The sequence below is a fragment of the Phyllostomus discolor genome, chromosome 2, assembly GCF_004126475.2.
Source record: "Phyllostomus discolor isolate MPI-MPIP mPhyDis1 chromosome 2, mPhyDis1.pri.v3, whole genome shotgun sequence".
Taxonomy (NCBI): Eukaryota; Metazoa; Chordata; class Mammalia; order Chiroptera; family Phyllostomidae; genus Phyllostomus; species Phyllostomus discolor.
Genome location: NC_040904.2, coordinates 179452821 through 179468069, shown reverse-complemented (window position 1 = coordinate 179468069; position 15249 = coordinate 179452821). Strand labels below are relative to the sequence as shown.

At 42.7% G+C, this 15249-nt stretch overlaps 2 protein-coding genes across 10 annotated transcripts in view; one reads left to right on the top strand and one right to left on the bottom strand.

The window, feature by feature from the left end:
• The window catches only part of PPFIBP1 (PPFIA binding protein 1), a 159456-nt gene that overhangs the window by 64156 nt on the left and 80051 nt on the right, over window positions 1-15249 (top strand). The window lies entirely within an intron of this gene.
• C2H12orf71 (chromosome 2 C12orf71 homolog) lies at window positions 5338-7493 on the bottom strand. Its single transcript, XM_036019227.1, has 2 exons — window positions 6607-7493; window positions 5338-6047 (listed from the first exon to the last, which is right to left on the bottom strand). The coding sequence occupies exons 1-2, from the start codon at window positions 7138-7140 to the stop codon at window positions 5736-5738; spliced, it is 846 nt and encodes a 281-aa protein (XP_035875120.1). The 5' UTR covers window positions 7141-7493; the 3' UTR covers window positions 5338-5735.

The following is a 15249-nucleotide window of genomic DNA, read 5'->3' as shown; positions in this document are numbered from 1 at the left end:
ACGGAAACTCTGAACTTTCTGAATTGTTTGCAAACTGTTTGGTATATATGAATGTGGGCATTTGCTTAAGAAAAAAATCTAAATCTATATCTTTAACCATCCAAGAGGTATGCACCAAAAAAGGATGATAAGACTGGCATCATTCTCTTTTCCCCCAGTGAGTTCAGTGCACTGTGTAATGACTTTACACTTAGGCTGGAAGAAGCAGCGCAATCTGGCGCTGCTCAAAATAAAAGGAAATGTCACAATAACTTGCAGGAATTGCTATTATAAGTAGCAAACTCTTCCTGATTGTGAGAAACAGAAAAAATGTCCAAGAAGTTCTTTTGAAGGTAAACATGAGATATCAAGGCCTTGAAATTTGTGATTAGTTGAGGGCAGAGAGCCTAGCTTTCCACTGGGAAAACATTATTCTTTTAAATGTCAACAAAAGCTAAGTAAACTGCTGAAACCTGAAATGTTTTTGAAAAATGTCCAGATGCTAATCTGCTTTCAAATGGACCAAGTTGTCTTTTTACCGTGAGAGGGACTTACGGGGCGAGCATGTATTGACCCACGAGGCTGAAAATGCCTTGCAGCCAGTGGTGAACCCAAAGACGGGTGCCCGGATAAACGAATGAATGCAGATTAAGGAATTGCTCATCTTACATTGCTTGAGAAAGCACATTAATACCTAAGTTTTATTTAGAGTAAAAATGTTCATGCTTTAAATATGTAAATTTTAAAGATATTTCTATCCCACAAGTCTAGCAAATATAGTACTTTAATAGTAGAGGTCTGGGTTTCCTACTTAATGGAGTTTTTCTTAATAGCTTTCTCATCTTTGCTTTCTCATTTCTATTTTATATTTTTTTCCTGGACCATTTGAAAGTATCTTATATACAGTCCATCTTTATATCTTTACAATCGTTAAAAAGTACCTTTTATCATAGTTTTGTAGATTTGATCAAGGATTCAGTCAAGGATTATAAATAGCCTTTGGTTATCATGCCTCTTTAGCCTCCTTTATGAATGGTCTCATCTTCCTGCCTTTCTTGTTTTTCCCTATTTGGTATTTCACGACATTAACGTGTTTGAAAAGTCTAAGGCAGTTGTCTGGAAGCATGCCTTTCCGTCTGGGTTCTTCTCACTTGGTTTCCTAATGATCAGATTCAGGTTAAACATTGCTAGCGAGAATACACTGCTTCTCTTCAGGAGGTGCTGGATCTGATGTTAGGCAGGCTGACTTTAATCCCTTGGTTAGGTTGGTGTTCGCTGGACCTCTCCATTGCAAAGGCCCCTAATCTTGATAACTGACAAATAATTCGTGGGATAATTCTTGGAGACCATATATGCATGCCTTGTTCCCTACCTGCCAGTCATTCACCTGGTAGTTTTAGAATTCACTTTTGATGCATACGTGTAACAGGTATGTTGGTGGTTTGCAATAGGGTGCTCACAGAATTTTTGAAGTCCCTTTACTGGAGAAAAATTCTCCTTTTCATCCTCATCCCTGTTTGGAAAAAATATTTAGGCCCCAAAGACAGGTAGCAGAGGAGTTGATGAGACTGAAACTGAGAACAGCTGTCTAAACATATGTTAACATTTATAATGTGCAGAGTGTCTCCTCTTACTTTGCTAGTGTGTGTACAGGAGAGCTGAGAGAGAGAGGGAAGTGCGGAGAGCGGAGAGAGTGTGCACAAGCATGAACGCTTCGTTTTGGGGGTTTGCACTTAAAATAATCTTTATAGATGCAGATGAGGAAAAACAAATTGCCATTCTTATTTCCTTCTACACTGGAGAATTCAACAATAATGAGATGAATTTTCATACAACAGTCATAATCTGAACAGATATTTGATGTTTGCCTTCTCATTTCAAAGTGCCTCAGAAGTAGTTCTTTATGAGGCTGATTAGATTGAAATCGAATGGGCATCAAAACCATGGAATTCTTTTGAAAGGTAGGGGGGTAAACAGAAATTGTTTAGTGGGAGCTTTCTTGATCTGGGCTTCTAATCCTTTTGGGAATTTATCCTAAGGCTTTTATACCTACCCTGCTCCTGACTGGCTCACTCAGTGACTCAGTGCTATCTGATGAAGATCTTATTTCACCCTTGAAAGCAGTGTTGTTCTCTGTTGGGGTCTTAGGGGGTAGCAGGACAAGCTTGACTTTAGGCAAAATGCAATATAAAACCCACCCATCCATCTTGAAATTAAAGAGAACCCTGCATGCAATGTAAGGTCTCCCACTTGCATTGCAGTTCATAATGAAAAGATGTTTATTTTTGAAGCACTTAACTATCTATCCTACCTAAACAAAACTCTTCTTTAGATATTGGGGTGAAGACCTTACCAGGCACTCTAAGAATTCATTTATAATTTGCTTTATTTTTCTTTTCAGTGTTTTGTAAGAGGATTTTGGACACTATTTTTGTGATAGGTAGACCTAGGTCTGTGCCTTCTCTTAGCCATGAATTTTCACATTGTGTCCTTAAAGTCTGGCAAAAATAGTTTGCCTCTGTTTCGCTGGTGTGGTATGATCTCATATCACTTTTTTTCTCTCTCATTGGGATCCTGCCAAGTAAGGCTTGGTATGGGGTGATTTATAAAATTTACATTAGCTTATTCCATTTCTGTGTTTGGTCAGAGCTCAATACTCCTTATGTTTCCTTGATGAGTTCTCACACTATGTTTCTGGCATATCTTATGGTATTGTTATTGGTTCTAGAATATGAATGTAGGCAGTACCTTGCTAATTCAGGCAGCTGAGCTTTATAGGCTGCAAGGTTGAGCAGTTCACTTGAAGGAATCATTTCAGTTTTGAATCTTGAGACAGTGGATGCCCAAAGCTAATTGGTTTATTAGATTAGCATGTGCCTGGCAAGTGTAATAATTCTGCAAGAGGCTTGAGGTTACAGCAAAGCTAGTATCTTTCTGTGACTATTTCCAGTGCTCTTGATGTGTAGTGTGCCTCCCCCAGCCCCAGCCCCAGCCCGGTGTGTGTGACACAAAGCAGGGAACCTGCTCACAGTTGGCACACAGCTGATAGCTTCATACTGTATTTGACACCATAATGAACGAGAAAGTTCTGAAATATCTCCTGTTTTTAAACACTTGGACTCACATTCTAAGCATGATGCCAAAGAATATTTAGCATTTTAGTTCTTTGCAAAGAATATTTATTGTAAGGGCTTGTAAAGTACAAGTGCTTGAATCACAGGGGTAGGTTCATACTTGTCAAGCAGGTTTCTACAACACTGAAAACTGTACAGGGTTTACTTATTTAGTGTGGGCAGTCTTTTAAAACAATTCATTTTAGTTGAGTTTCTCTTAGAGCTTGACTTAATTACGAGAGAAGGAATTAAAATGGCAACAAAACTGTGGCTGCATGTGCCATGATGGAAGATACTGTCTTCCTTCTAGGCGTGCCACAGTGTGTGGTCTAAAGCAACACGAAGGCTCCATCTGTAGTTGTTGAATGACATTTTCAAATTAGTCGCTAAATTCCCCTGGTCCTAGGTTTCTCCGTGTCTCATCACCACCTCACTTGACTTTACACAGATTGCCATTTTCTCTTCTTCCTGTCACTCACCCCTCACCCCTTACACCCGACACTGTTCCTGCTCTTAACACTGCTGGGCCCATAGAGGTGGAGAGACCAGTCTGTACCAGATACTGTGTTAGGATCCTGCAGAACTAAGGCCTGGCGCTTGCCCTCAAGAGGCCAGAGCCCAGGATAGGTGCATTAGTCACGTAGAGAGGTCCAAAAAGTCCAAACCATGGTGTGAGGCTGGCAGAGTGGGGGCTGGGGGCAGTTTAAGGAAAGGCATGGTCAGCTTTACCTGGAGGGATCAGACTTGGCTTCATAGTAACCCTAGAGCAGAGGCATTAAGGACAAGGTCCCCTGGCAGTGGAGGAAAATTCTCCAGGGGGTGGAGAAGGTAAGTCCTATGTTTTGTGTGTTGGCCAAGAGTGTCCTGTTGGGGATTTTGGTGAATATAATTAAAAGATCTAGGAGAAGAAGAGAGCAAGGCATTGTGAATGCAACTAGATGCGGGGGATATGCTGCAATTTGGGAAGGAGGGGTAGATGCTGGATCTGGAAGGAAGTGAATGCACATCTTAGAAGAGGTGCAGTAAAGGGCCTCAAAGTCTTGGTGAAGTCAGACAGCAAGTGAAGGCGGAGGAGCTGGTCAAATGGAAAGATGTGCTCAGCGAGGCGGGTAAAGTGAGGAGCCTGACTTGAAGAGACTCAGGGTGGGACCAGGGGCATACATCGCTGAGAAGGCCCTGTTCTTGGATCTCTGCCCTCTCACTGACCTGTCTTTCCTTGGGCAATATCCTCTCTGCTGTCTCTCATGCACAACCAGCCCCCATCGCCCACTTTACCTCCACTAGCTTAAACTAACCACATTTGTTACTCAAGGAAACTGGATATAAAACCTTTCAAAATCAACCTTCCCATGTTTGAATTGACTATTTTTTAGTGCCCAGTGTGTACCTCATAAGACTGTTCTCACCCATACCCTTTTATAGTCATGTGTCTGTGTAGCTTTATCTCCTAAATGATAAGCCACTGGAGCCCACTGGCTGAGTTTGTTTTTTGTTATTTGCTTTGGATGAGTACCTGGCACTCCTATGTGTAAATATTTGTGGAAGAAAGGAAGGAAAAGGGAAGGAAGGGAATAAGGAAATTGAAGTTGAAATTGAGGGAAAGAAGGAATTTGAGACTGAAGACTTATGCACTTTACCACTTGAACTCTGAAGGTTATGTAGATTGCAGCGGAAACCGAAGAAGGAGAGCCCATGAGCACCTGTGGGGGATGAGGAGGACGGTAGTGGTGCAAACTAGGGAGCTGAGTTAAGAACAGTAATGGGGAGAGGTCAGGGTAAGAAGGGTGAGTATGTGCAGCCTTGTTCAAAGAAGTCGACATTTCGAGGAAGGTTTGATGACAGTTATAAAGGAATTTCAGAGGGCACAGTGGGGAATGGGCTGGGAGGGGACCTGGTTGAGTCAAGATACACTGAAACCCACAACTTTGGATAAATACTGCTTCTATGGGAAATATGTCAATGAGATTGACTCTTCAACTCTTACTCTCGGAAGTCCCTTGGATGGAGGCTTCGTGGGAGAACGAATAACAGCAGCAACAACAATAATATTTATGAAGTGCTTGCGTTACATCATTTAGTCTCACAACAGCCCTATGAGTCTGTGTCATCATCTTTCCCATTGCACGAATGAGGAAGAATGGGTAAGTGGCATTCCCAGTCCTCACATTGCTCCTAAGTGGGCCACTTATTTTATAGTCAAGGCCGCACATGCTGGAACCAGCCAGGTCTCCTGGGAGCATGAGGACCTCTGTCTCAGCACCTGAAGCCTGGCCAGTTGAAGGCCTTCCTGGTGACTCAATCCTGCTGCCACTTGCTTGAGCCCCAGAAGTTCAGCCGAAACCATACTGCCACACTGGGAACCTGATGGGTTGTACTGTTGCCTTCTGAAAACAGGGGTTTAAGTTAATGGTAAAATAGAGGTAAATACAATAAGAAAGGGGGAGAGGAGAAGAGAAGAGTACCTTCATGGTAGGAAGAATCCTACTCCTTAAAAGTCCAAGAGACTACATTTCTATCTTCTAGATGACATGTACACTTTCAGCCCAAGTCAGCAGTGAGCTGGAAGAGGAAGGCACGGGTAACAAGAATATGAGTTTTGTTTATTGGGGAAAAAAACAGACTCACGGGATCGAACAGGGGCAGTCAACAAGTTTTAAAATCCGGCAGCACAGGGTGTTCTAATTCAATGGATTCTTGAGGTTGGATCCTCTTGTTTCTGTGAGAAAGTCTTTTCTTTTGTGTTGGCTGACCGGGGTCCTCGGTGGCCTTCTGGGGGTGCTGTCTTCCCCAAAATGAGAGCACTTGCTGCCTGAGCCAGCGGAAGGCCCACCTGAAGTTGAGGCAGGAGAGGGCTTGTGTGCTGGCATGACTGTCCTCCTCCTCCAGCTGATCTGATGAGCTTGAGGAGGTCTCCGCAGTGCCTGTTCTTTGTCTGCCACTTGTTTGGCTTATTGTCTGCCAAGGAAATGAGTGATGGGTAAGGTATGTGTCATCTGGACACCATGGGGTCCATACTTACCCATTTATGTGGCTCAAAGCCCTTTACCGAAAAATAGCCCAACTGTAAATGTAAAGTTTCCATGCTCATTAATACTGTACTTACACACACACACACACACACACACACACACACACACACTTTTTTGTGGTCATGATTATTAGCCTTTACTTTGCTTTCCTATCCTTGTCTCTCCCTCAGTGGTTCTTACTAATTTGCCTTCAACTCCACCCTGACCACTTTCCTTGCTGTTACCTGTCTCCCACTGCTCCTGGCCATGTGAGACACCCAGAGGGCCACCCTGCTTCATTGCAGGTAGCAATGCTTCCTGCCTTCCACCCTGGCCCCTCCATCAGGCCTGTCCCATGCTGGCCTGTGAGGCATCTCTGGGCTCACCTGAGCAAGTTCATGTTCCTGAATCCTTGGAGGAACCTGTGGAAACTGGATGACAACCTCGTTTGCTGGTGGGTCGAGTGTGGGCAAGCCTTGACAAGGGTGGTGCTTTTGATGACTGACCTGCGCCATGTGCGGGGAGGTGCTGCTGGACAGCTGCATATCTTCCTTTTGAGCAGGTTCAGGGAACACAGACTTATCATCTTTGTCATCTCTCTGATTTTCTAAAAATTGCTCAAGCTTTTGCACAAGACCATTCAGTTTGCTGAGAGTCAGTTGTGTCTTCTCTTTGGGGTACTTGTTTATCCACAGGCTGTCTCCATGGAGACCCCAGCTGATGACGGAGTCTGAATGGTTAGAGCTCATGTCAGTATCACAGGCCAGGGTGATGCTCAGTTTGCAGAATTGCTCTGGGTCGTCCTGAATGTGGTCTTGTCTCTCCAGGAGTCTCCCTCCAGTGTCAGTCCGCCATGACCCTTGGAAAGGAGGGACAGAATGGATTGAGGGACCCTCGGCAAATGTGTCCTCATGGGAGACTGTGTTCTCGTAGGCAAAGGTGTCCTCACTGGGGTAGTAGCCCACAGAGAGGCTCAGGCTCGATGCAGAGCTGTGGCCCTCTGTGTCAGCACAGCTGCTGCTGGAGAGTGAGTCCGCCATGGATTCAAAGGCTCAAATGTAAGGTCTCCCTAATCTCAGGAATCTTCAAAAGAAAGAAAAAGTGCATGAGATTGGTAAGATGAAGAGGGTTGCCTATGCACGTAAGCAGTGACATTATCCATTCCTTTTTCCATTTGGAACTATCCCACTCCGATAGACGTTCATCCTGTTTTGCAATCTCCAATGAGGGGCAAAAGAGGCAGCCCTCCCCCTTTAAAAATCTTTCTTTGTATAACGGTCCTTCTACTAAGCATCTTTCCCTGATGCCTCACATCTTCGGTCTTAGTGCAGCTGGGTGAACTTATAAAAGAAAAATGATCATTGTATAAAATTTTAAAAATATAAAAAATATAAAGATGGCAGGTTCAATTCCCAGTCAGGGCACATGCCTGGCTTGTAAGCCATGGCCCCCAACAACTGCACATTGATGTTTCTCTCTCTCTCTCTCTTTCTCCCTCCCCTTCCCTCTCTAGAAATAAATAAATAAAATATTTAAAAAAAAAATATATATATATATATATATATATAAAGATGAAAATAAATATGCCTGTGGTCCCTTTGTTCAGAGATAATGATAACCTCATAAAAACATTTTGGTGGATTTCCTTATAATTTTTTTCTTATGTACACACATTTATACATATACATACTCCCATTCACATACATATGTGGCTGTGAATGTCACGTCTGTTGAAACAGATTATTTTATGGCATAACCTACAATAAACATATATTTGGGAACTCTGCCATTTTCAACCACTTTCTTATTAATATTAGGTGGTGGATATTGTTTCTAATAAATAAATATGCAGTAAACCCCCTTGTCTATAAGTCTTTGTCTCTCTATTCCTGTGTGTGAGTTTAATGGATCAAAGAGCACAAACATATTAAAGGCTCCTGACAGTTGATACCAAACTGCTTCCAGAAAGGTGATAGTCATTTAGATGACCATCCCCCCTACCATCTGATGGCACTTTTTTGTCCAGCTTTTCTTACTATGGCCCAGTAAGTTGGGGGGTGGGCAGGGAAGGAGGACACACACACGCACACCTACTTGCACGGTGCAGACTCTGCTGGTCTCTGGCCTGGTGGCTGCCCACATGAAATACATGCTATCAACTTAGCCTTAAACTCGATGTTCAAAATCCTTCAGCTCCTGTGTCTCCATGGCTAAAAGTATAACAGCCAGAGGTCTGTGTTCTGGACTGTTGGTTACCATGGCAACACAAAGATCCATGTTATAGTCAGACAAATGGAAAGAGAAAAGGGGGATAGGAAGCCACAAGAGCTATCCCTTGCTTCCAGAATATTCAATTACCATACCATCCTGGGCTGAAGAGGATTCCTCTTGAGGGCGAAGGATGGTTGCTTCTACAGTGGTGGTTACTTTCCTCTTACTGTGTAGATGTCTAAGATGCTTCCTATTTCAAGGGAATTTAGAGCCTATTTGGTGAGGTGGACATAAACATGCTGTTATAGCACAGAGAGGTAAGTGCAGCAACAGAACTTAAAAATAATGCGGTAGAAGAACAAAGGGGGTGCTTGTGTAGCCTTGGTTGAGATTGGTATAGAGGAATCAGGAAAAGCCTCCTCAGGAGATTGGGTGGTGATGTTCATTTATCAGGTACTCTTCCAGGCAATTCAAAGTATATTGAAATACTTGACATGGTTAAAACAAACAAAATGAAACTTCTAATGGACTTGGCAGCATGAAAATTATTGTTTGGCTTTAATGAGAATGGAATCAAAAAGTTTGCACTGGGTTGAGGGATGAATGAGGGGAGAGGAAGTAGGAACGGTGGACAGAGACCGGACTTTTGGGTGTCTGAATGAGAAAGCGAGAGGAGGATGCAGGGTCAAACTTGGTTTCTGTACACACCTGCAAATAAAAAGAGGGAAGGAGTCAGTACTGGGGAGAGTTCAACATGTAAAGGTTGGCTGCTTGGTTTGCAGAAAGTAAGGATGGGATCCATGGCATGGGAAGGCGGGTTGGTTGTAATAAAAGGAGTGTATTGTTCCATGATGTTGGAAGGGAAAAAATGAAAATGGATGTGGCAAAATTTGGAGGAATGCATTGTTAAATACCACATTTTCTTCTTTGAGATTTTCAGCTTCTGCCTTATTCCTGAGATTAAATCAGCATTTTTTTTAAAAAAAAACACCAGATCTGGTAGTTGGTTCTTTTTCTTGTTCTCCTTGTTTCTGACATTATCTTGACTGCCTCTTCAGTAACAGGAAGTGTCTTGGTCCCTCTGGAATTGCTTTCTTTGTCTTCTTCTTCCCCTGGGCCTCCCTGCAGCTTGCTCACCACGCCTTCTCACCTCCCAGGCTGCCCTTCCCTTGGCCTCTGTCATTAACCCTTCCCTTCCAACGGCATCATGCAATTATCTGGGGATTGGTCAGATCATAGCTCCCCAGTGATCCAGTCTGGTCACTTTGCCTTCACTGCTGTGGTGTTCTCAGTGGGTACTTTGTGGGTGGAGATAGTAAATCTTTCCTTGTCTGTTTCCAGACGGGGAAAGGGAGGGGGAGAGGGAGAGGGGTTTTGAAGACAGATGTGGGTCCTCATGTAGGATTGAAGGCTCTCAGTTGCATAGACTAAACCAAATAAACCTTTTCTACAAGCAGTTATCATGGTCAATGTCACTACAGCAGCCTCAAGTCTGGTCTAAACTGTGAGGCAGTGTGAGACTGTTCTAGTCATTTCGGTCATTTTTAGGAAGGGAGTAAGGCGTCCACTCAGAGTTTCCTAGGGATGGATTGCATGTGTACTTTGGAAAAGTACATTCTTATATTAACATTGCTTAGACTTGCTTTTGCTTTATGCTTTTCAAAAAAAAATTTCAAGTTTTAAATAGCATTAAAAGAAACCATACATTTTTAAAATATTTATGAAAAAGAGGCATGGCTTTAAACACACATGCCCATGCATGCACACACATATACATTTTTTTAAAAATATGCAGCTCAAATAGTAAAAGTCCCTGAAACTCCTCTTCTGCCCCAGAAAAAAGGAAACTATTAATAGTTCAATATGTATTAATTCACTCAGATATTTTTTTCTGGAAGTAGCAGTGACACATGTCACCCTTCGGATGCCACAGTGCAGCGTGTGGTCAGTTCTGAAAGACAACTTGGCTTTCAACTCTCACAACAGACCAGGGATTTGGTTTTTGTTAACAATACCCTTGCGCTAATTTCTTTAAGGCCATTTGACTTGCCGGCCGGGCTTCTCTTGGATCGCAGGCATATTACCTAAAAAGCTTCAGCTGGCTCTTCGTTACCTTTCCTCTTGAAGCAAATCGTCCGTAATAAAAGCCTCTTGAGGTTTTAAAATGATAGTATGTCATGAATTTACAGTGTTTTAGGCCCGAAGCCAGTAATAATGGTAACCTTAAAATTGGACCACTTCCTAAAATCCATTTGACTTGATGGGATTTGGAAAGCTTGTAATTTAGAAATTAAGCAGCTGTTATGGTTAATTTTATGTGTTAATCTGAGTGGGCCTATATCGAGTAACCCAGATATTTATTCGGTTAAACATTATTCTGGGTGTGTCTGGGAGGGTGTTTCTGGAGGAGATGTACATTGGAATCGTTGGACTGAGTAAAGCAGGTGGTCCTCCTCAGTGTGGACGGGGCATCGTCCAACCCTCTGAAGACCTGAATAGAACAAATAACTAAGAAAGGGAGACTCTCTCTGGCTGTCTTTGAGCTGGGACATTGGTCTTCTCTTGTCTTTGTGCTCAGACTGGATATGACATCTTCAGCTCTCCTGGTTCTCAGGCCTCGGGCCTTGGACTGGAACTTACATGGTCAGCATTCCTGGTTACCAGGCCATCGGACTCTGACTAGAACAATGCCATCAGCTCTCCTGGGTCTCCAGCTTGCCGATGGCAGATCTTGGGGATTTTCAGCCTCCATAACTCTGTGAGCTAGTTCATTATGATGACCCTCCGTTTTAAAATTCATATGTATGTGTTGTGTGTTTATATGTATATACACACATATACATATTTGTTCTATTGGTTCTATTTCTCTGGAGAATCCAGACTAATACAGCTGCTTGTTCTTCATTTTATGAAATTATGAAATATTTTTAACCATACAAAAATAAACATCATGGACCCTGTGATACTATGTGCGGAGGACACACATCATTTCTGTGGTAGTCTTGCCAATAATGCATACTCTCGGCCTAATAATGAGACACAATCAGACAAACCCCAATTGTGAGACATTCAACTGAATAACTGTTCAAGTGTCAAGGTCAGAAAAGGCAAGGAAAAACTGAGAAACTGCCACAGACTGCAGAAAACTAAGGAGAAATAGCAACTACATGCACTGCAGGACTCTAGATAGGCTATAGAATAGGTGAAGGACATTAGTGTAAAACCTGGCGAGATTTCAGTATGTGTATTTCAGTTAATAGTGTGATACCAAAGTTAATTTCCTGTTCTTATTATTTTCGTGTTAAAATGTTAACATTAGGGTGAAGCATGTATGAAGACTCTGTTAGCAACTCCTCTGTAAGTCTAAAATTAGGTCAGAATAAAATATTTTTAAAGAATACCTAAGTGGAGTGAATGATGCAGCAAAAACCTCTATACTTAATAACTCATTCTGGTTGTCTTAACACTTTACCATAGTTGATCCATCGTTTCTTTGAAGAGAAACAAAGCATTCGGCATAAAACTCAAGTCCCCTTGTACTCCTTCCCCAACTCCCATCTCTCCCCTCTCCTGCCGCCGTGATCCCCATTCCGAAAACGGCGTTTGTCTCGTGCGTGCTGAGGACCACTGTACACATTAAGGTATCATTTACCTTTGAAGACAAAAATCAATGTAAATATGAATGTACTTAATAAACTGAATTGTACATTTAAAAGTGGTTAAGCTGGTGAATTTCGTGCTATGTGTATTTTACTACAATAAAGATAATTGGGAAAAACCCAATGTAAATAGACTGTAAGGGATGCTCTTTAGAAAAGAGGATGTCCCTTATTCTCGTGGCCTGTTGTGTTTTATAAGAACTGTTGTGACAAGGACATCCTTTTTCCCAACGAGATTAGCTGAAATATTTACTGTGTTTATTTTTAGGGGTGGGGAGAGGACAGGTACAATTTCCTGTGCTCTGTTCATATGTTCGTTCCCAAAGAGAAAAAACCCTATCGAAGCTCACGTACTTAATTGAAGGAGGAGGATGGTGAAAATAGTGTTTTGATGTAAGCAAAGTGAAGTGTTATCAAGCCTCTGCTGGGCACTTTCATATGTTTGGTCATTTAATTTTCATGACACCCCTCTGAGTGGTGTATTTTCACCCCAGTCCTAACTTGAGCAGTTCCGAGTACCCAGCTCTGCTCCAGAGTCTAGAGGCCCTTGGGAGCCCGGCTGCCGCCGCTGGGAACTGGCCTCAGCTGACTGTGTACCTCATGGGCGATGGGATTTGTCAGCTGTGGTAGTAGATGGGAACCACAGGTCTTCTTTTTCACTTCACCTCCCAGTACTGCAGTGAAATCAATGTATAGGCCAACTCTGCCACACATACAAGTATTTAATGGCAAGCAGGCCTTGGTGGGTATTTGTTTGTTTGTTTTTTAGTGGGGGAGAGAGGGAGAAAGGAAGGGAGAGAAACATTGATGTGAGAGAGAAACACTGATCGGTTGCCTCCCACATGCTCCCTTGCCAGGACTGAACCCACAACCCAGGCATGTGCCCTGACTGGGAATCAAACCAGCCACCTTTCACTTTGCAGGATGACACCCCACCAGCTGAGCCACACTTGTCAGGGTGAACAGCCTTGTTTGTGAGCTCCAGAATTGTGCTGTTTTACAGAATAGCCAGTAGCCACACGTAGCAGTTATATTTACAATTAAATAAAAAATTGTTTTTTCAGTCAAACCAGCCACAGGTCAAGTGCACAGTGACCACCTGTGTTAGTGGCTACGTTATTGCACAAGGCAGACAAAATATTCCCATGATCGCAGCAACTTCTGTTGGACAGAGTTGCCCTGGAAGTTTCCTGTGCTCTGTCCTTTTGTGTATTTGGGTAGCACTCTGAATGAAAGCAAGTTTCATCAGAGGCAGGTGGGACAATATTTTAGCATCAAGAGTCACCTAACTTACTTGTTGGGATCAGGTGACAATATTTCATTTAAAGCATCTAGAAACAAAACTGGTGGAAATCTTCCACTGAGGGCACCATTTGAATGGGTTAATGACTAAGTTGGGTAGAGCCTTATGTTTAGTTTATGTAAGAGTGGGCATATCTGTATAATACTATAGCCCACTGTTAAACAGTGAAAAATCATTGGGGGCAGCCATTATGCTAAATAACAACCCTCTACTGTTCATCAGAGAGAAACATCATTGACTTGATTTTCTGTTTATGTGAGCTTTTACTTAGTCATTCAAATGCTAGCCGCCCCAGAAAGGGTTAAAAATAACGATCATTTTTGTTTCACAACTGGCCATTTTGAAAAATTGCAGACCATATAACTGACTGAGTAGATACATCAGTTTTTACATCAGCCCTTTCCAGCAGGCATTGTGGGTATTAGCCGCACATGGAACTGGACTGAATTCTTCAGAGTCCTGTAGCCAGACTGTTGTCTGATGGAGCCAGTTCTTTATTCCGTAAGTGAGAACTGAATTCAGGTCGTTTATGCAGTTGCCAAATGTAACTTACAGCCTTTTGGCCTTCCTAATGTCAAGGATCATACGTACCTCAGGCCCAGACCGATACCAACACCAAACACCAGAACCTATAGGCTTCTCTGTGCTCTCTGTTAGAATCCTTCCTGTATTTTTCAAAAATTTTTTATTAATTTAACACCTGTGTCCCTACCAAATGAGTGCCTGTCAAGTTCTAGGCTACTTCTAGCAGCAGCAAACCCATTTTTACCCTGGCTTTGCTTCATCTATAAAATTGAGATAATAATGTTTTCTTTGCAGTGTGTTTGTGATGATTAGTGATTGAATATAGTGATTAGTGAATGAATGTGAGATGCTTGATGAATGTTTTATTTTTATTCCATAATTTAGGAAGCTCAAACTTCTTCTTCTTTTAATGGTACTGCTCTGGGGAAAGGTTTTTTTTCTTTTTTTTTTTTAATTTTAAAGTTTCAAAGATAGCCTCATTTCCAACCCTGATTGAGTATGAAACTCATGTGCACATTCAATAATCATACTTGTTTTGTGTGGTTGTCTGCCTGGCTCCCCCACCGCTGGACTGGAGCCTCCCCCAGAGAAAGGCACATCCATGTTTTCCTAGGGAGTGTCTGCATCCGCCTGCGGGGCGCCTGGTCAGTGAACTTCTGCGGGATTCTGGAGGTCATGGGGAACCACCAAGGAGGCCACCAAGTTAGCCTCCTTTCCCACTGTGTCACTTACAGGGGCCCCACTGGAGCCTTTTCCATTTCTAGTATATTCTCCTGTTGGGGTAGAAATGCCCAGAAGGGATCCTTTGAGGCTAAGCAGAGGTCTGGTGAAATGATTGTCATCCAACCTGGATGTTGAGACACCATAGATGCAAATCACTTGGAGGCCAACAGCTCTCCCTTTGGCACATTCTAAATTGGGTAGGCAATACACTTGGTGGGGCAAGTTTTCCATAAGAAATCTTTGGGGGGAAAGGATAGGGAGGCCGTAGACTTCCCAGGTGCCTTACCTTCAAGGAAACAAGAAACCACAGACCAAAGCATTTTACTTTACCTTACCTGAAAGGACTAGTAGTCAAGTGCTCAAAATGCAAATACGTTTGTTTCAGTTCTCTAGGGGACTGAGAGGGAAGGGCTGAGATGGGAGTGAGGGGTAGAAATTTAAGGAGACATGCACAAGGTTGATTATCCGAAAGGATTCCAAGAGTTCAGAAGCAGGTAGACTGGTATGCAGTTCCCTAGCTAACCCAATGGGAGAAAATATCAATAGGAACTAGCCGACCGTGTTTTCCTTATATCCTGGAAAACCAGAAGGATGGTATACAGTAACTGAAGAACAAATGAAGAACACATGTGAATAGGAGCAGGCAATGTGAATGCCTATTATACGTAATAATTCAGTTTAACTAGAGGAGAAGCAGAATGGGAACAGGTGTGCCTGGGGTGGGAGGG

Excerpts from the sequence above, each read along its gene's own strand:
- C2H12orf71 (XM_036019227.1), bottom strand. The coding sequence starts at position 7,140 with ATGGCGGACTCACTCTCCAGCAGCAGCTGTGCTGACACAGAGGGCCAC. Across the intron at positions 6,048-6,606 it reads CCTCCCCGCACATGGCGCAG|ACAATAAGCCAAACAAGTGG; the intron begins GTCAGTCATCAA and ends TTTCCTTGGCAG.